Source organism: Alexandromys fortis, unplaced genomic scaffold (genome assembly GCF_014885135.2).
Source record: "Alexandromys fortis isolate MF-2015 unplaced genomic scaffold, M_Fortis_MF-2015_v1.1 scaffold_240, whole genome shotgun sequence".
NCBI lineage: Eukaryota > Metazoa > Chordata > Mammalia > Rodentia > Cricetidae > Alexandromys > Alexandromys fortis.
In genome coordinates, this window is record NW_026068133.1 from 554,024 (window position 1) to 580,467 (window position 26,444).

Sequence of the window (26,444 nt, forward strand, 5' to 3'; positions counted from 1 at the left end):
TTTATTTATGGCTAGAAACCAATTATGAGTGAATACATCCCATGTTCATCTTTTTGGGTCTGGGTTACCTCGCTCAGGATAGTGTTTTCTATTTCCATCCATTTGCATGCAAAATTCACAAAGTCATTGTTTTTTACCGCTGAGTAGTACTCTAATATGTATATATTCCACACTTTCTTCATCCATTCTTCCATTGAAGGGCCTCTAGGTTGTTTCCAGGTTCTGGCTATTACAAATAATGCTGCTATGAACATAGTTAAACAAATGCTTTTGTCATATGATAGGGCATCTCTTGGGTATATTCCCAAGAGTGGTATTACTGGGTCTTGGAGTTGGTTGATCCCGAATTTCCTGAGAAATCGCCACACTGCTTTCCAAAGGGGTTGCACAAGTTTGCATTCCCACCAGCAATGGATGAGTGTACCCCTTGCTCCACACCCTCTCCAGCAAAGGCTATCATTGGTGTTTTTGATTTTAGCCATTCTGACAGGTGTAAGATAGTATCTCAAAGTTGTTTCAATTTGCATTTCCCTGATCGCTAAGGAGGCTGAGCATGACCTTAAGTGTCCTTTGGCCATTTGAACTTCTTCTGTTGAGAGATCTCTGTTCAGCTCAGTGCCCCATTTTTTAATTGGGCCAATTAGCATTTTAAAGTCTAGTGTCTTGGGTTGTTTATATAGTTTGGAGATCAGACCTTTGTCAGTTGCAGGGTTGGTGAAGATCTTCTCCCAGTCAGTGGGTTGCCTTTTTGTCTTAGTGACAGTATCCTTTGCTTTACAGAAGCTTCTCAGTTTCAGAAGGTCCCATTTATTCAATGTTACACTTAATGTCTGTGCTGCTGGGGTTATACGTAGGAAGTGGTCTCCTGTGCCCATATGTTGTAGATTACTTTCCACTTTCTCTTTTATCAGGTTCAGTGTGTTCAGATTGATATTGAGGTCTTTGATCCATTTGGACTTGAGTTTTTTGCATGGTAATAGTATGGATCTGTGTTTATTTTTCTACAGGTTGAAATCCTGTTCTGCCAGCACCATTTGTTGAAGATGCTTTTTCATCAATTATAAACTTTTATCTCCTTTATCGAAAATCAGATGTTCATAGGATTGAGGGTTAAAATCTGGGTCTTCTATTCAATTCCATTAATCGACTTCTCTGTTTTTATGCCAATACCAAGCTTTGTTCAATACCAAATAGCTCTGTAATAGAGTTTGAAGTCAGGGATGGTAATGCCTCCAGAAGTTCCTTTATTGTATAAGCTTGTTTTGGCTATCCTGGGTTTTTTGTTTTTCTATATAAAATTGATTATTGTCTTCTCAAGATCTGTGTAAAATTTTGATGGGACCTTGATGGGGATCGCATTGAATCTATAAATTGCCCTTGGTAGAATTGCCATTTTTACTATGTTGATCCAAGAGCAAGGGAGATACTTCCATTTTCTGGTATCCTCTTCAATTATTTTCTTCAAAGACTTAAAGTTCTTGTCAAATAGATCCTTCACTTCCTTGGTTAAAGTTACCCCCCAAGATATTTTATGCTATTTGTGGCTATTGTGAAAGGTGATGCTTCCTGATTTCCCTCTCTGCTTCCTTATCCTTAGTGTATAGGAAGGCAACTGATTTTTTGAAGTTGATCTTGTATCCTGCCATGCTACTAAATGTTTTTATCAGCTGTAGGAGTTCTTTGGTGGAGTTTTTGGGGTCGCTTATGTACACTATCATATCATCTGCAAATAACAAAAGTTTAACTTCTTCCTTTCCAATTCAAATCCCCTTGATCCCCTTATGTTGTCTTATTGCTATTGCTAGAACTTCAAGCACTATATTGAAGAGGTATGGAGAGAATGGACAACCTTTTCTTGTTCCTAATTTTAGTGGGATAGCTTTGAGTTTCTCTTCATTCAATTTGATGTTAGCTGTCGGCTTGCTATAAATAGGTTTTATTATATTTAAGTATGACCCTTGTATCCCTAATCTCTCCAAGACCTTTATCATAAAGGGATGTTGAATTTTGTCAAATGCTCTTTCAGCATCTAATGAAATGATCATATGTTTTTTTTCTTTCACTTTATTTATATGATGGATTACATTGATAGATTTCCATATGTTGAACCTACTTGTTCATAATGGATAATTTTTCTCATGTGTTCTTAGATTCGGTTTGCCAGTATTTTATTGAGGATTTTTGCATCGATGTTCATGAGTGAGACTGACCTGTAATTCTCTTTCTTGGTTGAGTCTTTGTGTGGTTTTGGTTTCAGGGTAACTGTAGCTTCATAAAAGGAATTTGGCAATGACGTTTCTATTTATATATTGTGAAATGCATTAAGGAGTATAGGTATTAGGTCTTCTTTGAAGTTCTGGTAGAATTCTGCATTGAAACTGTTTTGACCTTGGCTTTTTTTTTGGTAGAGAGATTTTTTTTTGATAACAACTTCTAATTCTTAGCGACTAACAGGTCTATTTAGATTATTCACCTAGTCTTGGTTTAACTTTGGTATATGGTACTTATCTAAAAAAGTGTCCATTTCTTTTACATTTTCCAATTTTGTGGCATACAGGCTTTTGTAGTAAGATCTAATGATTCTCTGAATTTCCTCTGTTTCTGTGGTTATATCCCCTTTTCCTTTCTGATCTTATTAATTTGTGTATTCTCTCTCCACTGTTTTATTAGTTTGGATAGGGGTTTATCAAACTTGTTGATTTTTTTCCATGAACCAGCTTTTTGTTTCATTGATTCTTTGAATTGTTTTCTGTGTTTCTATTTTGTTGATTTTAGCCCTCTGTTTGATCATTTCCTGACTTCTACTCCTCCTAGGTGAGTCTGCTTTTTTTTTCTAGAGCTTTCAGGTGGGCTGTTAAGTCTCCAATATGTGCTTTCTCCGTTTTCTTTAAGTGGGCACTTAGTGCTATGAACTTTCCTCTTAGCACTGCTTTCATAATGTCCCATATGTTTGAGTATGTTGTTTCTTTATTTTCATTGAATTCAAGAAAGACTTTAATTTCTTTCTTTATTTCTTCTTTGATCCAGGTGTGGTTCAGTAGTTGACTGTTCAGTTTCCATGAGTTTGTAGGCTTTCTGGGTGTAGAATTTTGTTGAATTCTAACTTTAATACATGGTGATCTGATTAGACACAGGTTGCTACTAATTTTTTTTTTGTAATTATGGAAGTTTGCTTTGTGACCGAGTATGTGGTCAATTTTCGAGAAGGTTTCATGAGCTGCAGAGAAGAAGGTATATTCTTTCCTCTTTGGGTGGAATGTTCTATAGATGTATGTTAAGTCCATTTGATTCATTATCTCCATTAATCCTCTTATTTTTCTCTTAGGTTTCGGTCTGATTGACCTGTCCATTGGTGAGAGAGGAGTGTTGAAGTCTCCTACTATTAGTGTGTGTGGTTTGATGGCTGCCTTGAGTTTTAGTAACATTTCTTTTACATATGTGGGTGCTTTTATATTAGGGGCATAGATATTTAGGATTGAGATTTCATCCTGATGAACTGTTCCTGTTATGAGTATAAAATGTCCCTCTCCATCTCTTCTGATTGATTTTAGTTTAAAGTCAACATTGTTAGAAATTAGTATGGCCACACCTGCTTGTTTCTTAGGTCCATTTGCTTGATAAGCCTTTTCCCAGCCCTTTACTCTGAGTAGGTGCCTGTCTCTGTGTTTGAGGTGTGTTTCTTGTAAACAGCAGAATGTTGGATCCTGATTTCGTATCCAATCTCTTAGCCTGTGCCTTTTTATAGGTGAGTTGAGCCCATTGACATTAAGTGATATTAATGACCAGGGGATGTTAACTCCGGTCACTTCTTTAGTAGTAGAGTTCGTGTGCGTCCCTTCTTTGAGTTGCGCTGGTGACGGGTCTCTAGATGTCTGAGTTATTGTGGTCATTGTTGGACTCCTTGGTTAGAGATTTTCCTTCTATTACTTTCTGTAAGGCTGGGTTTGTGGCTACGTATTGTTTAAATTTGTTTTTATCCTGGAAAATTTTGTTTTCTCCATTTATGGTGAATGAAAGCTTGGCTGGGTATAGTAGTCTGGGCTTGCATCCATGGTCTCTTAGTTTTTGCAGTACATCTATCCAGGACCTTCTGGCTTTCATGGTTTCCATAGAGAAGTCAGGTGTAAGTCTGATAGGTTTACCTTTGTAAGTAACTTGGCCTTTTTCCTTTGCGGCTCTTAATATTCTTTCTTTATTCTGTATGTTTTGTGTTTTGATTATTATATGGCGAGGGGTTTTTTTTTTTTTTTTGATCCAGCCTATTCGGTGTTCTGTATGCTTCTTGAACCTTCATAGGTACATCTTTCTTTAGGTTGGGAAAGTTTTCTTCTATAATTTTATTAAATATATTTTCTGGGCCGTTGAGTTGCACCTCTTCTCCTTCTTCTACTCCAATTATTCTTAGGTTTGGTCTTTTTATTGTGTCCCATATTTCCTGAATGTTTTGTGATGAGAATTTGTTGGTTTTGCTGTTTTCTTTGATCAGTGTGTTTATTTTCTCTATGGTATCTTCAGTGTCTGACATTCTTTCTTCTATCTCTTGTATTCTGTTGGTAATACTTGTCTCTGTAGTTCCTGTTCATTTACCCAGATTTTCTATCTCCATCCTTCCCTCGGTTTGTGTTTTCTTCATTACTTCCATTTCATTCTTCAAGTCTTGAACCGTTTCCCTTACCTGTTTGATTGCTTTTTCTTGTTTCTCTTGGTTTTCTTGGGTATCTTTGAGAGATTTATTCATTTCCTCTACCTTTTTGTTTGTCATCTATTTCTTTATGGCAGCTTTTCACCTCCTGTTTAAGGTCCTGTATTATTTTCATATAGTTCAGTTTAAAGTCAATTTCTTCTATTTCTTCTAGAGTAGGGTGTTCAATTCTTCTTGTTTCGGGATCCCTGGATTCTGGTTATGTCATGTTGCCTTTCAGGTTGTTGGAGGAATTCTTGCATTGGTGCCTGCCCATCTCATCCTTCAAATGGAGCCAGGAGTGGCCTGGTGTCTTGGTCCAGTCTTTGCTGTGACTGACTCTCTGGGTGGATCTCCTCAGTGTAGAAGCAGGAACTGTTCTGTCCAGATAGAACTCCTCAGCACAGAAACAGGGACACCTGGTAGTCCATTGACCCACGGACAAAAGGGCGAACGTGGGGGCAGGGCGGGGTCAAGTAGAACACAGGAGACTCTGCAGCACAATCTGAAGGAGCCTGTGCTCCCTTGCGGGGGACCTTGAGGCCTGCCCAGTAGGCAGGCACTCACCACTCTGGGTGGGTAGCCTTAGTGTAGGAGAGGGGATACTGTTCCTGAGCAAAGGACCTTGCAGACAACAGGGCATGCTTTGGGGGGAGGGGCTGGGTCTTTGAAAGAAAGACAGCCCTGCAGCAGGAGCTGGGGGAGGGGGTCTGTGCTCTCTTCCGGGACAGGCCGCCCCTGGATAGCACACACTCACCAGTCCAGATGGAACTCCTCAGCACCCAAACAGGGATGCCTGGTAGCCCAAATCCTGGGATATTTATATTATATGAAGTTATTGTCAAAGGTGTTGTTGTTTCACTGGGTTCTTTCTCAGTCCATTTTTCTGTAGCAGGGCTACTGATCTTTGTGAGTTAATTTTGTGTCCAGCTATTTTGCTGAAAGTGTTTATCAGCTATAGGAATTACCCAGTGGAAAGTTTTGGGTCACACACACACACACACACAAACACACACACACACACAAACAATCATATCATCTGATAATAAGTATACTTTTACTTTTTCTTCTTCCTTTTCAATTTGTATGCCCTTGGTCTCCTTCAGTTGTATTATTACTTTAGTTAAGACTTCAAGTATTCTACTGAATAGATGTGGAGATTTTAGACAACATTGTCTTGTTCTGAATTTTAGTGGAATTACTTTGAGTTCCTCTCTATTTAAGTTGATGTGGGCTGTAGGCATGCTGTAAACTGTCTTTGTTATGTGTAGGTATGTCCCTTGTGTCTCTGTACTTTCCAGTACATTTATCATGAAGAGGCATTGGTTATTGTCAAAGTCTTTTCTGCATCTAATGAGATGAGCACATGGGTTTTCTTTCAGTTTGTTTATATTTATTAATGTTTCATATAATGGTTCATATATAATGAACCATACTGGATCTCTGGAATGAAACCTTTGATCATGGAGGATGATTTTTTGATGTGTTCTTGGATATGATTTGCAAGTATTTTATAGAGTATTTTTGCCTTCATAGGAAAATTAGTTTGTGATTCTCTTACTTTGTGGTTTGGGTATCAGGGTAACTGTGGCCTCATAAAATGAAATGGACAATATTACTTCTGTTTCTATTTTGTGGAATAATTTGAGGAGTATTGATAGAAACTCTTGTTTAAAAGTCTGATAGAATTCAGTGTTGAAAATTCTGTCCCTGGGCTTGCTTGCTTGCTTTCTTTCTTTCTTTCTTTCTTTCTTTCTTTCTTTCTTTCTTTTTTAGGAGTGGGGGACATTGGGATACTTTCAGTGACTGTTTCTATTTCTCTAGGGATTATAGGTCTGTTTAAATTACTTATTTGATCTTGATTTCACTTTGGTAAGTAGGACCTATCAAGAAAATACTCATTTCACTTAGATTTTCCAGTTTTGTGGAATACAAGTTTTTTTTAAGTTTGTCCTTTAAAATCTCTGCTTTCCTCGGTGTCTCTTATGTCTCACCCTTTGCTTCTGATTTTGTTAATTCAGATAGTCTCTGTCCACCTTTTAATTTGAAGAAGGGTTTGTCAACCTTGTTGATTTTCTCTAAGAACCAATTCTTTGTTTCCTTGATTCTTTGTATTGCTCTTTTTACTTCTATTTTATCCATTTCAACCCGGAGTTTGGTTATTTCTAGCCATCTGCTCCTTTTGGGTGTGACTTCATTTTGTTTTAGAGCAGTGGTCCTCACCCTTCCTAATTGTGTGGCCCTTTTATAACATCAGTTAGCTCCAGCATTTCTCTGTTTAGTTTTTGTCTGGATGACCTGTCTATTGATGAGTGTGGAGTGTTGAAGTCTCCCACTGTCAGTGTTTGAGGGTCAATATGTGATTTAAGCTGTAGTAGTTTTCTTTTGCAAACTTGGGTGTTCTTGTGTTTAGGGCACAGATGTTAAGAATTTAAATGTGCTCTTGGTGGATTTTTCCTCTGATGAGTAAGTATATAGTGTGTTTCCCTGTGTCTTCTGATTAGATTTAAATCAAATTTGTTGGGTATTAAAATAGCCATAGCGGTCGGTCTGCTTCTCAGGTCCATTTGCTTGGAATGTCTTTTTTAGCCCCTTAACCTGAGGTTAAGGTGTTTTCTTGGATGCTCAGAAGGATGGATCCACTTTTTGCATCTATTCTGCTGGTGATTTTTTTCGATTGGAAAATTGAGACCATTGATGTTGAGAGATATCAATGACCTATGATTGGTGATTCCTGTTATTTTGTTGTTGCTATTGCTGTTGTTGTTATTGGTGGCAGTGGTAGTATGTGTTTGTGTTTTTCTAGTTTTGATTTTGGTGGTTTGGATTTTATTCCTTGTGCTTTCTTATATGCAGGTAATATTTTCAGATTGGAGCTTCCTTTGAGCAACTTCTTTAGGGCTAAATTTTTAGATAAATATTATTTAAATTTTTTCTATCTATGGTGATCAAAAGGTTTACTGTTTATTGTACTCTGGGCTGATATCTTTTTTTTAAAATCTGCAGCACTTCTATGTATGCCCTTCTGGCTTTTAGAGTCTCCATTTAGAAGCCAGGTGTAATTTTAATAGGTTTGCCTTTATATGTTGCTTGGTCTTTTTGCTTTGAAACGTTTAAAAATCTTTGCCTGTTCTGTACATTAATGTGTTAGTGGGTCTTCCTTTTCTGGTCCAATCTATTTGGTGTTCCATAAGATTCTTCTACCTTATAGACATCTCCTTCAGGTTAGGAAAATTTTCTTTATGATTTTGCTGAAAATATTTTCTGGTTCTTTGAGCTGGGGTTCTTTTACTTCTTCTAGTCCTATTATTTTTAATTAATTATTTTAATTATTTTAGGAATTTCACAGTATTCCAGATTTCTAGGATTTTTTTTTTCTATCATGAGTTTTTTCAAACTTAACATTTTCTCTAGCTGATATATCCATTTCTTCTATCATATTTTCAGGGCCTGGGAATCTTTCCTCCACCTTGCTGGTGAAGCAGCCTGTGTAGTGTCTCTTCTAACTCATCAAATTTTTGTTTCCAGAATTCACCCATTTGGGTTTTCTTTCTTGATTCTATTTCCATTTTCAGGTCTTAAACACTGTTTGTGTTTTCCTGGATTTCTTTAAGGGATTTATTAAATTCCTCTTTAAGGCCCTCTACCACCACCAAGAAGGCAGTGTTAAGGTCTTTCCTTGGGCTGCAGCTATGTGGCATGCTCAGGGTGAACTGGGGCAGGGCTGCTGGTCTCACATGGATTCACATTGTCCTGGCTGTTGCTGATTGCGTTTTTATGCTGACATCAAGGAATCTGGTTTTGGGGTGATTTTAAGTCTAGGTGTCGATTTCTGGGTTTGTCTTTGTTGGGTGGGTGTTTGGTTTCTGGGTTTTAGGTGAGCATGATGGCTGTGTGTTGCCATAGGAAGCTTTCTGTGGACCTGTTTCCCTGTCCTACCCAGCTGGTGTGTCCAAGGGAATTCCTGCTGGTGATGGAGGCTGGGATAATGGGATGAGTTGGGGGAAGGAGGATTGGAGGAGAAGATCTTTGTGATTCACTGGGGATGGGGTCAGGGAGGCAAGGGAGAGCACACCAGGCATTCTGCTGCAGAGCTGGAGGCGAGATGGGGGCAGTGGGGGTGGATCTGGAGATTCAGAAGGAAATGTGTGGATTCTCTGTCAGTCTATCTGCTTCCCTGGTCAGAGTGGCCTTTGGCTTAGTAAGGGGTGCCTACTGGGGAAGATTAGGGAAATCCAAAGAGATGGGGAGTGTGGGTAGGGAAGGCTGAAGATGGTAGAGGTCCTTAAACAGAGATGCACAGAGACACAAGGAATCTACAATAGGAGGAGATGTGTGGTAGGAATCAGAGCGTGGACATGAGAGAGAAGAAGAAGGGTGAGGAACCATATGTGATGATGTAAGTCAGGAAGAGAGGAAGGGGAGAGAGACGGGAAGGGAGAAAGGCACAACTAGAAAGAGACCAAGAAGCAGAGGGAAGACACAGAAGGAAGACATGACAAGGTGTCCTTGGGCAGAAAAACGGGAGGGACTGAGATGCTATCTAGGGAGTTTAGAAAAACACAAATGGATGGAATGGATCAAAAGACACATAGGAGTGATAGGTACAGACACGGGTTCAGGTAGGCTGACATTGGAAGAAAGAAAAAAAAAACTAGAGAGAGAGAGAGACTGTTAGAGCCAAAGAGACATAAATGATGTCCCAAAGGACCAGCGCCATGTATGGGGACTTTGTATTGATAGTGAGATAAGCCATTAGAAGCTGCTCCAGAAAAACCTAGTCAGAATACCAGAACTAGGAAAACCATCTCAGAGACCTCTCCATGTATTTCTAAGCTCATGCCACCTAAATTCTGGAAAGGTGGGGCCTAAGTAGGTAAGGTGCTTTCCCTACATAGTCCTACACAGGCCTGATTTCCCAACAGTTGGAGGGCACAGGGGTTGCTGGGAATCCATCCTCCACCTGAAGACCTGAGGCAGCCAGTTGCAGAGTAAGAAACACTAAGGTACAGGGCAAGTGGAGCCACTACCTGGAATTTCAGGCTCCCTTGCTCTGTGCTGCTCCATGCCCGAGTAGACAAACCAACAAGGATTAATTAATTATACCCATGAAAACTTGGAGCCCTCATCATGTGCTTCTGCCCATTCTCTATTGAATGGAAAATTGTATTTAAATCTCGATATGTACTTTCTGCTGTGTGTGACCTTGAACAATAGAAATTATCCTGCAGTTCCTGTTAGGGAGTCAAAAAGTCAAATTACTCTCAGTAGTCCTGACTAGTCATTGATCTCAAGATGAAGACAAATGGGGGCAGAGAGAGAGGGGTGCGAATGAGAGACAGAGGGGACAGAGACAGGAGACAGACAGAGAGCTCTTGCAATGTATTCCATCATCTTCCTGCCGTGATCTCCCAAGTGCTGCACTTACAGGCATGTGCCTCCATGCCTGGCTCATATAGGACCCTTAATATCATCCAGTGGTTGATCTAAGAATCTTTGTAAACAACACCTTCACCCTAGGGGCAGCCAAGGAGATGGGGACCAATCACCCCACATGAGAAAGAAGGGAACATTAAAGATTTTACATTATATATGTTTACACATACAATTTGTTCCTACTCTATTGTGTTCTTACAATTCTGAAACGGAGGACTCTAATAATAAAACCTAAAAATTACCATGTGACATCCACCAACTATTTGTCTTGCATTTTATGATTGAATTATTGCATATATGTTTGCATGCATATACATTGCACTATGGAGGGTGTGTATATGTTTATGACAGAGGACAGACTGTGGGAGTTTGTTCTCTCCTTGCAACATGTGGGTCCAGGGAGTGAATGCATGACTTCAGGATTGATGCAGGCTGCCTTCCATGATAAGAAGTACCACTAGCCCTTCCACCAACTGTTTAAGGTTTTGTAAAACTCTTACCATTCTCACTTGAATTGTAATTTGAGGGTCAAACTCATTCTTCTCCATTCAATGGACAGAGTTGTCTGGGTTTAGGGAAGGGACAGTCTGAAGTTTGTGTACTCACCCGGGGCTCACATGGCTCATTCTCTGTGTCCACAGGAAAGCGCATTTGTCTTGGCGAAGGCATTGCCCGCAACGAATTGTTCCTTTTCTTCACCACCATCCTCCAGAACTTCTCTGTGTCCAGTCCTGTGGCTCCTAAGGACATTGATCTCAGGCCCAAGGAGAGTGGCTTGACCAATGTGGCCCCAACATACCAGATCCAGTTCTTGGCCCGCTGACTGGGCTGTGGTGTCTCCAGTTCTGTTAAGAATGGCCCCTTCTTGCTTCCTCTGTGAGACCTGCTGCCAACCAGGCTGTAGGTCACTACTCATATTCTTCAACCTTACTGCAGCTTTTACAAAGCTTTGAGGTGTGTTTTTCTTCCCTGAGAATGACACTGGAGAAATAAATCACTGTTTTTCTTGACGTGTGAACCGAGAGACTTCTGGAGGCCACATCTCATGCTGAGTCAGTTCCCCTATTGTGCCCAGCAACCACAGTTTCCATGTAGAGACTTCTGGTGCTCAGTGAAACAATCTAATGAATGCCGGAGGTCATGTCAGAGGAGGAGCAGGTGGAAATTGAAGTTCAAAGTGTCAGATCACCAGGAGGAAATAAATCTCTATGACAGGTTATTCTTATTTTATGCAAGACTATGAGAACACAGACTCTGCAATATCTTTTGATTCCACTTTGCTTTTACATGTTTGCTGCTACCATCTTTCCCCTGGTATCTGGTTTTCCCTGGTGTGAGTAGATGTGAGGAAAACCCCCTGCCTGTAACACAGTGTGTTTCTCTCATGAAATCAACCTGATCTACTGGGCAATTTTACCTGTGGATTATCAAGAAGATGATTCCTCCCTAACTGTGCTGTCTAATTGATATAATGTTAGATTATACAGAGTTTTGGTAAATAAAAATGAGCACAAGGAAGTAATACACAGTCAGTGCCTATGAGCTCCCCCTAAGGGGCTCCTGCAGATCACAGCTCAAGTAAAGAAAAGCAATGAGCCAGCTGTCCCAAATTCCTTGAATCTTAATGCTGAGAAATCTATCACAGGCTTTGGTGTGCATTAGTAGTTGAAACAAAGCTTCAAAATAACTTTAGATTAGACAAGATATCTTGTTAATGGTTGTTTTTAAGATTAACTACCCCAGAAAAGCAATCTAAAATTCACAAGCCACATAGCTGAACTGCCCATTCATTTAGGATAGAGTCAAAACTACAAAACAGCCCAATCATTGCTGACTGTCAGGTGATTACATCATTGCACCCGCTCCTGACATCAAATTGCTGATATGGGTGTGCACCCTGAAGACTCGAGTTCAGCTGACTGATTGTTTTTTACATATGTAAGTGTTGGGTCCTGGTATTGCATATAACAGTGAGTAGACACAAAGTCTACAAACAGAAGTAACATTTGTTCAGGGGCTCCATTGAGGAAGGAAATCTGACTAGTCAGGACTATTGAGAGTACTGTGAATTTGTAGAACCCTAAAGGGAACTGCAGGTTTGTTTTTGTTGTTGTTGTTGTTTTTTGGGTTTTTTTTTTTTTTGTCCAAGATCACACACAGGGGAGACACTACATTTTGAGATTTAAAGGATAATGGTGCTACAGGTTCCTGTGAGTGCAGACTGAGATGAAGCCAAGAAATTTAAAATTTATCTACATTGTTGTCTTGACCCTGAACTTGCAGATTTATGACACACTGTACAGATCCAAAGAGAATCTGGAATTTATGACTTCTGATAAAAGGGTATTAGTTTAATATGTTTAAATAGTTGTGGGTGAGTTTGAATTGCTCTTCCCCTGCAAGGGAGAAATGAAATGTAACCCTTGGTGACTCCTGCATTGCCTGAAAGATTTTGTTAGGGTGTGTAAGCAGTGGAGAGAGACAGAGAATTAGAGAGAACAACATGAGAAGAGGATGAAAAATCAAACTATCAGAACAGTGTGTTTTTTTCCCTAACCCTCAAACAGAAAAGTCTTAGCTACATCGATTTTGTGGGTTTCCCCTTGAATTCTATGCTGTCTGGAGGCTGGCCCTGCAGCTGCAACAAACGCACTCTATATGTGGTCTTAATTCTATGTCTGTGGACTTGCCTAATGTGTGTGGCTCATGTAGACAGAATCACATAGCTGTGATCTTTTGTGTCTGGCATCTTTTACTTCTCACATTATTATCTAGGTTCCTGTGCTTTGCAGACACAGTCACATCATCCAAGGGCTTTAGATTAGACCAGATGCATTGCTGTAGGCTTTATGTTGTCTCATGATCTTTCTCATCAAAAGCACAATACCTTCTTTCATGTGTTCTGCCAGCAGAGGAAGTGGTCCAGATTTAGGGTGAGTCTTCCTGCTTCTAATAATCTAATAAAAAAAATTCCTCACTGGATGCCAGCAGCCTGGATTTTATTTGATGCCTGAACAGTCAAGTTAACTCTCAAGTGCAGCCAAAACAGTGCCCAGTCCCCTGACCTCCCAGTTGCTCTTACATGTGACCTCTTGCTTGTCTAGTAACTAAGGTTCTCCCCAGAAGGGCTTCTTGCTGCAAACTCCATCACATCCATGACAGGTTTGTGAAGGGACAACCTGTTGCCTTGTTCCCTGCTCCACTGTGAGAACCTCAAAGAGCAGGTGGCTGACGCCACATGTTTAATACAGTGGAACAGTGGCCAGTAAGTAAATAAACCACTCGATAAAGTGACACAGTGAGTAACTCCTTAAACTTGCCCCGTGTGCAGCCAGACCTTGTCTGCCTAATCTCTGTCAGGCTCTTATGATGACCACAGGAAATCCTTGTCCCCATAGTGTCCAGGATGAGCCCAGTTCTGTGACTCATCTGTGCTTTCTGTCTTCCACCTTCTGACATATGTGTCTGGGAGCGACCCTTTGAGTGGTGTCCCCTGAGAATGAGCCTATACACAACACACTGCTGAGACAAACAGGTGCTTATGTGAAGGTCATTTATTTAACATCATCACCTAGGAAGATGTCTCTGTGCAGCCACTGGCCAATCAGCAGGCAGATCTCAAATCACCTGGAAGGCACTAATTTCATTTGTCTCACCAAGCTCCCTGTAGCCTAGGGAGATTTACCAGGATTTTGCCAAGGGAGATTCCTGGCACACCCTCCTCCACCAACAGCAGAAATAGAATAACAAACAAAGCAGTCAACACTTCAAGAACAACAGGTGAATGTGCAGCATGCCAAGGGAGGACCATGGTGTTCTGTCTTCTTCTGAATCTTGCAACTGGACAATGGTTTCTGCCTTTGCTGTAGAACCTTTTCAAATAGACCCGATGACCTTTCTCAAATCCTTCCAAGGGGTGAAATGTGGAGGAGGTCAGGGTGAGGAGGCAGGAGGTGGAAGGAAGGAAATGGTGCTCACAGGCAGCAAAGAGTTGCAGGCACATGGCATCTCCAGATCAGGTTGGGAATTCACTTATTCCAGCCATGCTGTTGTACTAGAGAAGCTTCTAGAATTCTGAGCATAGCTTCTTGTTGATATCCTGTGTTCTCCATCATGGAGAGTAGCATTGCATGGCTGGAATCCCCCTCAGATTCCATTTTGATATAAATGCTGTTTGGAGAATAAATGCAAGGAATTTTTCAGGATATGAATCCTGGATCTCATGAGGGATCTCTGAGAATCTCACCCCCTCCCAAAAGCAATGTTAGTTGTGTCTTCATTCCTGAGACTCCATGTCAGTCCAGAGAAATAGTTTATGGTCTGGGCTGCCACTGGACCATGATATAATGGTGCTCAGATGTGAGGCTGATCCTCAGACCCCAAAAAACTTGGAAGAAATGACCAGAGATATAGAGTAGACTATGAGAAACTCATGAGAGAATATTTTATCACAGGAGGATACATGACAGATCAGAGAAGAGACCAGAGAAAGCAGATGCACAATTATTATCAGGAATTCTATTAATTTTATAATTACAAGTTTAAGAGAGAGAGAGAGAGAGAGAGAGAGAGAGAGAGAGAGAGAGAAATAAAAAAATCGATGCAGCTATGAACATAGTTGAACAAATGCATTATTTGTAATAGCCAGAACCTGGAAACAACCTAGATGCCCTTCAGTGGAGGAATGGATAAAGAAAGTGTGGAACATATGCACATTAGAGTACTATTCAACGGTAAAAAACAATGACATCTTGCACTTTGCATGCAAATGGATGGAAATAGAAAACACTATTCTGAGTGAGGTGATCCAGACCCAAAAAGATGAATTTGGTATGTACTCACTCATAAGTGGATTCTAAACATAAATAAAGGTGAGTGAGCCTATAATTCGTGATCCTAAAGAAGCTAAATAAGAAGGTGAACCCAAAGAAAAGCATATGGTTATCCTCCTGGATATTGAAAGTAGACTAGAATTTTTTCAGGATGTGAACCCTGGGTTTCATGGGGGATCTCTGAGAATTCTTTATTCCCATGGCTCCACAGTGTTTCAGAGAAATAATTTACAGTCTGGTCTGCCACAAGACCATGACACTTTTGGAACCCAGTACTCCTCTTTCACTCTTTCATAGCCCACATCATCTGTTCTATGATATTTGGTGAGCACTCCCAAATTTTAGCATCCCAAATTTGTACATTCACTAAGTTCACTCAAAGAAAGATTCACTAACACAAACTCTTTCTATAGCCTGCTAAGGTCAGAGATTACACCATGGGCCAGGAATCAGTATGGGTGGATTCTCAGAACAGACCAGGGGTCTAAAACACAGAGACAAGAAAGCTCCCAGAGGCCAGATTTCTAAAGGAGTGGGGATTATTTTAGTCTCTCTGTGTTTCTGAAGATGCTATCACTCAATGTGTAACCATCAGCATCCATAGCAACTGCTCTGTGTTTCTGAAGATGCTATCACTCAATGTGTAACCACCAGCATCCATAGCAACTGAAGAAGAGATGTGTGAAATGAAGGCATGTTCAGATTATAGAGTGTGCACCCAGCTGCATGAAACCCTGGATCTGAACCTTAGCATCATATGAAAAGATTGTACTGGGACAATCTTGTAATCTTATGATTTCAAAGGTTGAGGCAGGAGCCCAGGAGTTGAAGGTTATCCTCTGTCCCTTACAAGGAGGCCAGCCTGGAACCCAAAAATTTCTATCAGAAAGAATATACAAAACCTACTTTTTCTTAACAAAATACATTGTCTACTTGTTTACAGACATCTCAGATAGTATTTCTGGTTCTGGTTTGCTACTCCCTAATCCTGGCTCTTAACTTTGAGAAAAATATTTTATGTACTTGAGAGTTTGGTGCATTAATGTTTGTATAATTTGCACCTGTACCATGTATATGTACCTGTCCTTTGAAGGTCAGAACAGCATATTGGATCCCTTGAAACTGGAGTTCCAGTGTTGGGAAGCCATGGGAGGAGAACAGCAAAAGGCTTTGGAATTCATGGGATGAGACCTGGCAGTCAGCATAAACAGGCTGGGTGAGCCTTGGAGAAGCAGAGCTTTAGGACTGTGTGTCCTGAGGACCTCATGCTGTTATTGAGCATAGCTCTGCTTATTGCCCTCATGGTCACCATGTCCCTCACAATCTATGGATGGAATGAAAATTCTCAGGCACTTTCTAGCCCCTCACTGGGCAGTGTTACTGGTTCTTACAATAATAATTATTGACTTTTCCAAGCATGGCTGCTGGAGCAGATCAATGATTCAACCAGCATCCTTGAAAAGATTTTAAACATAGAGATTGATGATAAAGTTATGTTAAGATTGTTTGACTTACAGCTTCATTCCAGCCTCTGTTATCCCTGAATGTTTGGGTGGAAAGTTCCACTCCAAGCCTCCTCCCCGGGAGTTGCTTCAGTCCAGACTCCACCTCCGAGAAAGCCCACCAAACAGTAACCCTTCATCAAAGATGCTCAAGACTGTTAGGAATATTCCTAAAAATGAGCCTCTCCACCAAAACAAATAATCCCAATCAGACCAAATCAGACCGAATTAATAGATATCCAGGTTTAATTAGACATCTGTACTCTTGGGTGGCCTGAGGGGAGAATGGAAAGCCAACAAACCACCAAAGAGGAAGAGGGAAGACCATGCATATGTTTTCTGGGGAGCAGTTTAAATAGCCCGTGGGAGCGGTCTTGATCTTTCCTGGGGAGGGGTCAATGTTTGGTGGGCTCAGGGGAGGGTGCTGCCAAAGATGGATGCCAGTGGCTGAGATTACATTCCAGACTCTTTGAATAAGAGATGACAGGAAGCTGAGGTGATATTTATGACCATAATTTTAGGGTCTCTTTGGATAAAGAGGAATTGACTTAAGTCTAAATACTTCCTGTGGATGTGGGAGTGATGTGGGGGAGGGGAGAGCTGGGTGTTGCTGGGCTCAAGCTCAGTGAGAGGAGTGACTGGAGAGGCATCCTGTTCACTGTCATCCCGGAGGTGCCAGGCATCTGTTCCTTGAGGGAGATGAGAAGACGGGATTGGAGGAAAAAATCTTATTACTTGTCTTGTTTGTATTACTAAAGAAGAGTGTGCCAGGATAAGGAGCAGATAGTCCCTTCTTTGTGGCATCTTGGAAAACCAGAGGGTAGAAGGTCCTGTCTGCTGGACAGACCTTGTGTCCTGAGTAGGTGCCCACTTGAGCCTGGAGCGATGGTACCAGAATGGATGTCCTAGGAGTTTGGCAGCTGAGCGGGTGGTGAGAATTACCATATGAGGTGCTGTCCACCGAGGTTCAAGAGACCTAGGTGCTAGCTGTTGGAGGAGTACCCTGTCCCTTGGGGAAAGCAAGGCAGGTTTAAGGGCATTAGGGTCCACTGGTGTGGGGGCAGGGACACAACTGTCAGCATGTGAATGGAGAAGGGACCTCAGAAGGGAGAAGTAGGGGAGATACCCTGCTATTGGAGGAGTTTGGACTGGGAGGTGATGGTTAATGAGAAAGGGACTTCCATAAGGCAGCTCAAAAGAGCTCAGGCCCATAAGGGAATGTGGGGTGCTCTGAGGAAAGTAAGGACAGTGGGGAGAAAGGAGGGCCAAGTTAACCTGAGTTCAATGGAGAGCTTGATTGGCTGTTGTTTGATGAGTCCATTGGCCCTCCCCACCTTTCCCAAGGATTATGGATGGTAGGGAATGTGGAATTTCCAGGAGATGTTGAGAGCTTCTGATACAAGCTCTATGATCTTGGAAGTGAAGGCTGGTCCATTGTCCATCTGAATGGTCCATTGTATGCCAAACTGAGGAATGATGTGGTCCAGGAGTACCTGAGCCACCACATCTGCCATTTCCCTGTAGGCTGGAAACGTTTCTATCCATCCTGTAAAAGTATCCATCCACAAGTGTTAGGAGATAACTAAGTTTGTTATGAGTCATCATATGGGTAAAATCAACCTGCCAATCTTCACCCGGTTGGTGTTCACAAAGCTGACTGACATATGTGGAGAGCCCCCTGTGGGTTCGCCTGGGCACATGCCTGGGAGGAGGAGTGAACCTGTGAAATATGATCTCAGAGATGGATGGCTCCAAGAAAAGGAGCTCCCAGAAGCACAACAGTGTCAGGAGGACTCAGCTGTTTCTTCTAGGGCATTAAAAACTTTAAAGGTCATTTTTACTAATCCCTGTATGGAAATTTGGGGATCCTCCTCAGCATTTTTTTAACATTTTTCTCATATCTGGTTGTTATGGTTTTCATCTCTTTAAGAGACAAGCCACGCCCACTCCCTGTGACCCCTGCCCTCCTCTCACCATCATAGATTCTCACTGTTCTCTTTGGCCGCACATGTGCTTTCCTCTCTCCTGCTCCCTTCTCTGTCTCTCTCCTTTAACTTCTCCTTCTTCCCCCCCTCCTCTAAGTAATAAATATCCATTTCTATTCTGTATGATGTGCCTGTCCACGTGTCTCCCAGCCGCTCGCCTGCCCAGCAGCTAGCCATTAGGAAACTGCACCTTCTGGGGACTCACTGTTGCCTGCCCAGCCACTAACCACATGGCTGGGCCCTGCTTGGGGATCTTAAGGGCCTGCTGCCTGCCTACTGCCGCCGGGGATCTTCTAGCATAAAATTGGTGCCATGCAACTCAGATAGGCACGCCTGCCCGAAACTCCTCCCAGGGTCAGAATCCTGAACCAGGGTTTTTTTCTCCACTCCCACCACCAGCTTCCTGGCTTCAATTGGTGAGTCTCTCCCCATTCTGCTACGGTTGCTTCTCTTTACCAGAATCGTGTTTGGACTGACCCGGGGTGAATCAGCCACGCATTAGCACTGCATACTCCCCATACAGTGCATTTGACTGGGGACATGGGGTCCCATGATTTCTTTATATTTTTTCCATTTCTTCTCTTTCCTTTTTTTCTTCCCTCGTCGTAAACGCTGCTCAGAGTGGCCACAGCTTCTCTGGTTTTTGAGTCACCCCGAATGACGGGATCCAGCCAGGCCATAATACCCCACTCATGGTCCTAGGATGCTCGTCCATGAGTCCTGGACATTTACGCCAATTCACACCAGTTCCCGTTATAGGCCTTGGGTGCCGCTGTTTCTTGGGTTTTCACTCTTTTGGCTCTGGATAGCAACCGCCCAGGGCGGATCCCCAGCTTTTTATAAAATTCCAGCCAGCTTTTTCAATTCCAGCCATGGCATGGTGCAGTTTTTTTTTTTCAGTTCCAGCCTTTTGCTCCCCTCTGCAGCTTGTGTTGTGGCATGGTGGCTCGGCAATAGGGCAGATCACACCTTTAGGTCCTTCTCATTAAGCTTAAAATCCTTACAGCTCAAAAATTGTGACAACACATGGCTGCCACCATTTTGACTGGGGTCAGGTGACTTTGCCACCATCTTGGCTGAGAGCCAGGTCACGTGACCAAGCTCTCCCATTTTTACTTAAGTATACCCTGCCTTGTCCCTGGTTTCACTAAAATCCTCTTGTTAACTCCGTTACATGTGTTTTGCGCAGTGGCATGCCTTTGATGGGGCCCATCAAAAGCATCCACGTTGCCCAATTCCTGTTCACTCTTTCTGTGTATAATAATAATTGCTCATTTCATATCATTTCAGACTACAAAATCATAAGTCTTACGTTTTAAACTGGTATGTACTTTTAAGTCTCTTACAAAAATGCCTTATATTTAATGTAACCCTCATTTAAAATATATTAAGCTGTTCTCTACTATTGTCAGTTCTGCCATTAACCTTCTATTACAAGCAGTTTCTTCTTTCTGTCCTTTTACGAGTATAAATCTTACCTGTCAAGAGCCAATACAGTCAGGCTCAGACCCAACCTTCCAGACAGATTCTATACTACAGCTATACCTAATGAACAGCCCTCAACTGCTCAGAGATCTGGGGAATGTGATATTTAAATATTTAATTATTAAAAAAAATTTTCAAACAAAAAGAGACAGGTTAGCTCCCAGCAACAGCACTCTGCTTCCTCCAAAGAAGATAGAAGACAAATGGGCACACTACAACGTCCATCTGCAGTTGTTTCCGACTGCCAAGTGCTGACCATTGGGCAAAACTGCCTTTCATCTAAACTAAAGATCTCCAGACATGGATAGAATCGCTGGAATCGACAACCTAGCTGCTCAGGTCAAGGTAGGCCTGTCTTCCTACAGATTTCTTAGCCCACAGGGTCTTCTAGAGCCTGGCAGGCCCTCCACTAAACAGCAAAGGTCAAGTGTAACCTTCAGTGACCATGGAGGTCCCAAAAAAGAGTAGCTCTGGGTGCCAACCGAGTAAGTTCTCTGTCACTTTTAATCAGTAACTCAAGTAAAATCTTATCGTTCTCAAAGATCTCTGATAGTTTGATAGCTGAGAGGTTTTGCCAGTTTTAAAATTGCTCTCTTATGCTGCCTTCCATAGTCTTAAAAATACTTTTCATTGTACAAAAATTTGTCACAGTCATTATGTAATAAAACTTCTGTTTCCACAAACCCAAAATATTCTTGTGAGTTCAAGGGAGCCAAATTAAAGGATCCACCTTAAACAGGTCAGATACCCCCCTCAATTCCCTGGCCCTAAAATTATTTTTCCCATAATTTAACTTTGTTCTTTGTTCTGCTAATACCTTAAACAGGTATAAGAGAATCCAAACATTTCCATAACACAAACACCAGACAGAAACAAAGAGACCAGCTATGGCAGCATGTGGCCAACACCCTGTAGGGATAAGTCCCGCCTCGGGCTAATGTTTACATATAAATCTGGCGAGCTGCTTGCTTCTGCTTTCTGGTCTCCGCTGAACGGTGGTTTTGTAAGTCTATTTCTCCATTAAAGCTTTATATATTTTTACAATCTGTCTACATTCGTTTACGCCATTACAACACCCAGCCTTCTCAGGTTCCCTCCCCAAAGACGACACCTACAAATAAGCCAGAAGCAGTCTTGAGAATCCGTCGCCCCAATTCCATCAACCTGTGGTATCTAATTTCCTGCATTTTATTATAAAAAGGAGCTGGGAATGTTATGGTTTTCGTCTCTTTAAGAGACAAGCCATGCCCACTCCCAGCGACCCCTGCCTTCCTCTCGCCATCTTAGATTCTCACTGTTCCTTGTGGTGCAAGCTTCCCTCTCTCCTGCTCCCTTCTCTGTCTCTCTCCTTTCTTTTCTCCTTTTCCCCCTCCCCCTCTAAGTAATAAATTTCAATTCTATTCTGTATGATGTGTCTGTCCACATGTCTCCCAGCCGCTCGCCTGCCCAGCCACTTGCCATTGGGAAACTGCACCTTCCGGGGACTCAGTGTTGCCAGGACCAGCCCAGTGCCACATGGCTGGGCCCAGCACAGCACCGGCGACTCTCCTGGTCAGGGACCCACTGCTTGGAGACTGGCAGCCATCTCTGACTGGGACTGGCTGCTCTCAGAGCCCACTGCCTACCTACTGCTGCCGGGGACCTTGCAGCATTTTTAAAACATCATAAAACTGGTGCTGATTGAGAAATAAAATAGGTAGCCAGGAAGGTGGCTCCTGCTAGGGAAGCTGGGTCTGGTCTAATATATTGGACCATGGAATCTTGTTATCAGTTTAAAAAAAATACCTGGATTTTCATTAAATAGCTGTGTGATCTCTCAAAGTTTGACAAAATTAACTACTTTCTCTGAGACCATCTCCATACCTTTAAGGAGAGGTGGACCATGATGTCCTACCTCTGTTGGCCATTTTGGCCAGGTTGATAATCCCAGTAAGGGTCTGTGGCTGGCATGGCCAGTTTCCCCACAGGGACTGCACTGTCTACTAGGTGAATCTGGTTTGCATACTGTATGCCTACTGCCTGAATTCTACTCTCTTCAGGAGTGAGAGTAGAAGCCTGGATGACATAGAAGTCATGTCAAGTTAGATCATAGGCCTAAGACAGATAGCGAAACTCCTTAATATAAACAGAAGGATTAGCAGAGAAGGAATCTAACAGCTTTTCTATTTGAGAGAGATCTGGAAGGGAGACGGGAACATGGACTTTAATAATCCCATAGGCTCCCACTGTCTTCCAGAGAGGACCAAGAAATACAGGGTTATTCTGAGATCTGGTGTGAGAGGAGGAGATGAGTGAGGATTGGGAGGGGTTAGTCCAGTGTGTAGAGGGGGTCTAAGAAGTAGGTTGAGGTGAGAGGGGGCAGAGAGGGAGAGAAGGGGAGTAAGGTGGGTAGGGAAAAAGTTAACCTTGAACTTTCAGTTTGGCTGGGGAGTGAACAGGCAGGAGTGGGAAAGGGGAGGAATGTGGAGAATGTTGTTCCACAGGAGGTCTTAAGGGGTTGAGGGAGTGGGGGAGAGGCCATTGTACCAGGCTGCAGAGCTTTCAAGGTCCCAGTTCCCAGATGGTCAGGAATCCGGAGGCACAGTGACTCTGGCTACCAGAACCAGTTTTGCAAGACACTGGCTACTGAGAGAGGGGTGAGGGTGCAGTGCCCAGATTCATGGACATGTGAGAGTTCTGTTCATTTATCCCCACAGTGGCAATAATTTTCTAGGTCCTGGAGGATGGAAAACTCAAGAATTCCCTCTGGTACGCATCACATCCCATTGTCAAGGTTGTAGTGAGGCCAAATCTAACACATAAAGAAATATATTTATATTTTGGGACAGATTATATCAGACAGTCCCAAATTATAAAAATTTTGTAGGAGGCACCCCAAGGGCGATAACAGATCTGGCATTGAATTGCAAAAACCCATTTTAAAAGTCCATGTCTAATTGTGGGGCTCAATTCTGTCACAGTACTTTTACTGGGACATCTCTTGAGCCAAACGGGGCTGTGAAAATTGAATGATATGCATACTGGCCATGCAATCTTCACCTCAGCTAAGCCAGGCTTAGCTACTTGAATAAGACTTTGGGCACGATTGTGACTTCAACAGAAAGCCCAAAAATCAACAAACATAGATGTGAATAAATCCCTGAGCCCTATTTACATAGAGCAAAAGCAAGGGGAACTTACTGAGACAAAGCCTATCTAGCCTAGAAGCCGATTTTAGCTCTGCAGAGAACACTCCCAATAAGAGCATTTTCCTACATGTGACCTTGAGCCCCTGGAAGAAATACGTACCCCAACCCCCAGTGGTATCTCCAAAACGTTAGGAATATTCCTAAAAACAAGCCTCTCTGCCAACACATATAATCCTAATCAGATCGAATCAGACCACATTAAAAGATAGCCAGGTTTAATTGGACCCCTGTGCTCTCGGGTGGCCCTTGGGAGAGAACAGAAAACCAACAGGACCGCTGAAGAGGAAAAGGGAAGAACCCTCCTCTGGGGTATTTAAACTGCTCCCCCCTCCCCACCCTGAGAACAAACGTGGCTTTTCAATCTTCCTTCTCCATCTTCTCTCTGAGGGTCTGGGGGACACCCAGAAATGCTGGCATCCATTAAAACTGGGCTTTTTCTAGTTCGGTTTGATTTGGTCTGATTCAGATTATTGCATGAGTGGGGAGATTTATTGGGATGTAAAAACTTTTCAAAGATGTTTATGTTAATGGCTTTGATGCAGAAAATCTTGGGGGAACACTTTAATGTTTAGAAAGGCATATAGTTGAGTGAGGTACTCTTTGAATTTTGGGAACAAAACAATGGCAGCCCGGCTATTGCTGGCTGATGTGCCTTGATCACAGGTGATGATTTATTCTTTGTACCCATTTTATCTCTCAGTTTTCTGATATGATTTAATAAAAATATTGTTGATGAGTGTGTATGCACCCTGAGGGTTTAAAAATGAAATGGTGGCTTTTCATAATCAAGAATGTAGATTTGTGATTCTGATGAGTTTTTTTATAAAATTACGTTTTGAGATAAATTATAAAATGATTGGTCCTTTCTTTGTAACCCTAAAATGCAGCCTGCCAGTAAAGAACTGGCTGGGAAAAATACCTTGCTCACTTATGCTCTGTTAATGTATAATTAGTTGCTTAGATATGAATGTATGTAGATATTTGGAAATCATTTGCCTTTCTTTTCTTCAATACAGGGATTCTCTGTGTAGCCATGGCTGCCCTGTAACTCACTCTGTAGACCAGGTTGTCTCAAACTCTCAGAGATCTGCCTGGTCCTGCCTGCCAAGTGCTGGTACTAAAGGTGTGTGCCACCAACACTCAGCTTGTTTTCACATACAATATATGAAGGGTTTAATCGTGTATAGGAAATGAGAAACATGCTGTTGTTTACTTGTATTCATTATAATTCTTTACTTGAAAAATAGAATATAATTGCATTATTTTTATACTGCTTAGAAGATTTTGCTTGAGTGTATTAACTGTAATGAAAAAGAAGAGATTTGAGAGACCCAGACATGGCAGAGATGTGTGTGTGTGTGTGTGTGTGTGTGTGTGTGTGTGGTGTCCATGTGTGTGTGTTTTCCTTTTTCATTGCACCAGAGAATTATGTTTTACTTCTTTGAAAAAAAAATCTATTGTATGATCAATTGCTGGCTCCATGCCTCCTCCTCAGTTCTTGAAATGCTGAGAGTGTTTTGTCCTAAACACAAGATAATAATTAATCATCATATGCCTTACAAGGTTCTATATGATTGGCCGTCTATGAAATAACAAGGCTAAAGCTCTTAGCTATTCAGACTTTCATAGAGAAGTCCAAACATGTTTATTAAAAACTGTCAGCATCACATCTATGGTTGGTAAATAAAAACTGCAGTCTAACTGCTCCTATAATTGTTAGTAATAGGACAAAATGCTTATATTATGAGTCGACATGAATTCTGAGCATCTAAAAAATATAAAGGTCTATACAGTTTGTAAGGTTATAAAGGCATAAATGCTTGGACTATATGGGTGTAAGATGATAACCTGAAAAGTATACAGTTTATAAGAAACAATGTCCGCATTCCTAGTAAAGAGATCAGTGTACTGTCACTAGCCCTGTCTGTTTATTTTTTTTTTTATCAAACCCATGGAGCCCCTAGAACCCTCTCTCCTCACCTCTCACTGTCCTTTGTCTGTCTGTCTGCCTCACATTCTCCATTAGCAGGCTCTGAACCAGACTGATCATGGCTGACACCCGACTTTACTTCTGGACTACAGTGGCCCAGAGCAGGGTGTCAGCCACTCTGTGCTTTACTGTGTCCACTGAGAAATGTCAGAGGACAGCAGCACCGTAGGTATTTTCCTTACTTGAAAGATTAGTTCCTTGAGATTTTCATTCTGTACAATTTGATCACATTCACACTCCTGAGCCAGCTCCTCCTAGAATCAAGGCCCTTCTCTAACCACCCAAGTCTGTCCTCTTTCTGCTTTTTAAAAACCTTTCAAGTCCGGTTGGGGCAGCAACACCATCAGGTCAGTAAATGACTAAGTAGATTATTCTGTGCAAAGGATGCGATGCTTTCCCATCATGCTCCCTGGGCATGGAATGAGGACCTGACCTGCCCAGTAAGAGGACGATTGTAGGTTCATAAAAGTTCATGATGGCATCTTGCCAGGTCATGAGTGTGTGAAGGTCCGGTGTACTGCTGGTCCTCCCCCATGGGGTCAGAGGAGTTTGTGTGTGCCAGTTTGTAAAAGAACTGACTTTTAGACTCAGACACAGCATACCTCTCTCTTTAGCCTTGTATTCTCCAGCCCCACCCAAATCAGGACTGTCACGAACAGGTTTGTTTACCACTGCAAGCTGCTGTTTGCTCATTTTAATAGAGAAAGTGTGAATACATTGGCCACACAACTTAGTGGCCCAAGTCCCACTAAGAAGGACAGGATGCAGGCTTATGTTGATGAAGGAGACAGACCCCTTCCTGCTAGTCCACAGTTACACATTAGAAACATCTCAGTTCCTTGAGCTCAGAGGATTGAGGAAGGACATAGATGCAGAGGAGAGAAGAAAGGTGGGGCTTTGGTGGGAGGAGGATAGAGAGAAAAGGACAACAGAGAGCATCATGTCCTAAGGGGCAGAAAAAGGACACTCAGACAGGGAAGGATAAAGACAGGGAGAGAGTGACCACCTCAGTCAGAGACTCAGGAGTCCATGGAGACAATTCTCCTAACAACTGTGTTCCTGTGTTATCAGATCCCTGCTTTACTGTCTTCTCTACCTGTTTTGAATCCTCCTCTGGATCCCAAGTCACAGTAGGACCTTCTCTCTGTTTTTCTCATCTGTGTCTATGGTTGTTTCAGAAGAAAGGTAAAGGAGAAAGATACCACACACACACACACACACACACACACAGACAGAGAAAGAGAGAGAGAGAGAGAGAGAGAGAGAGAGAGAGAGAGAGAGAGAGAGAGAGAAGAAGAAGAAGAAGAAGAAGGAGGAGGAGGAGGAGGAGGAAGGAGGAGGAGGA

General features: G+C 42.1%; 1 protein-coding gene across 1 annotated transcript in view; it reads left to right on the forward strand.

Moving 5' to 3' along the window:
- Nucleotides 1–11,127, forward strand: part of LOC126491014 (cytochrome P450 2B1-like) — a 37,168-nt gene extending 26,041 nt beyond the window's left edge. Inside the window, exon 9 of the mRNA XM_050126393.1 lies at nucleotides 10,759–11,127. Coding sequence (XP_049982350.1) covers nucleotides 10,759–10,940 — 182 coding nt within the window. The 3' untranslated portion in view covers nucleotides 10,941–11,127. The remainder of the gene's footprint in view (nucleotides 1–10,758) is intronic.
- Nucleotides 11,128–26,444: the final 15,317 nt, after the last annotated feature.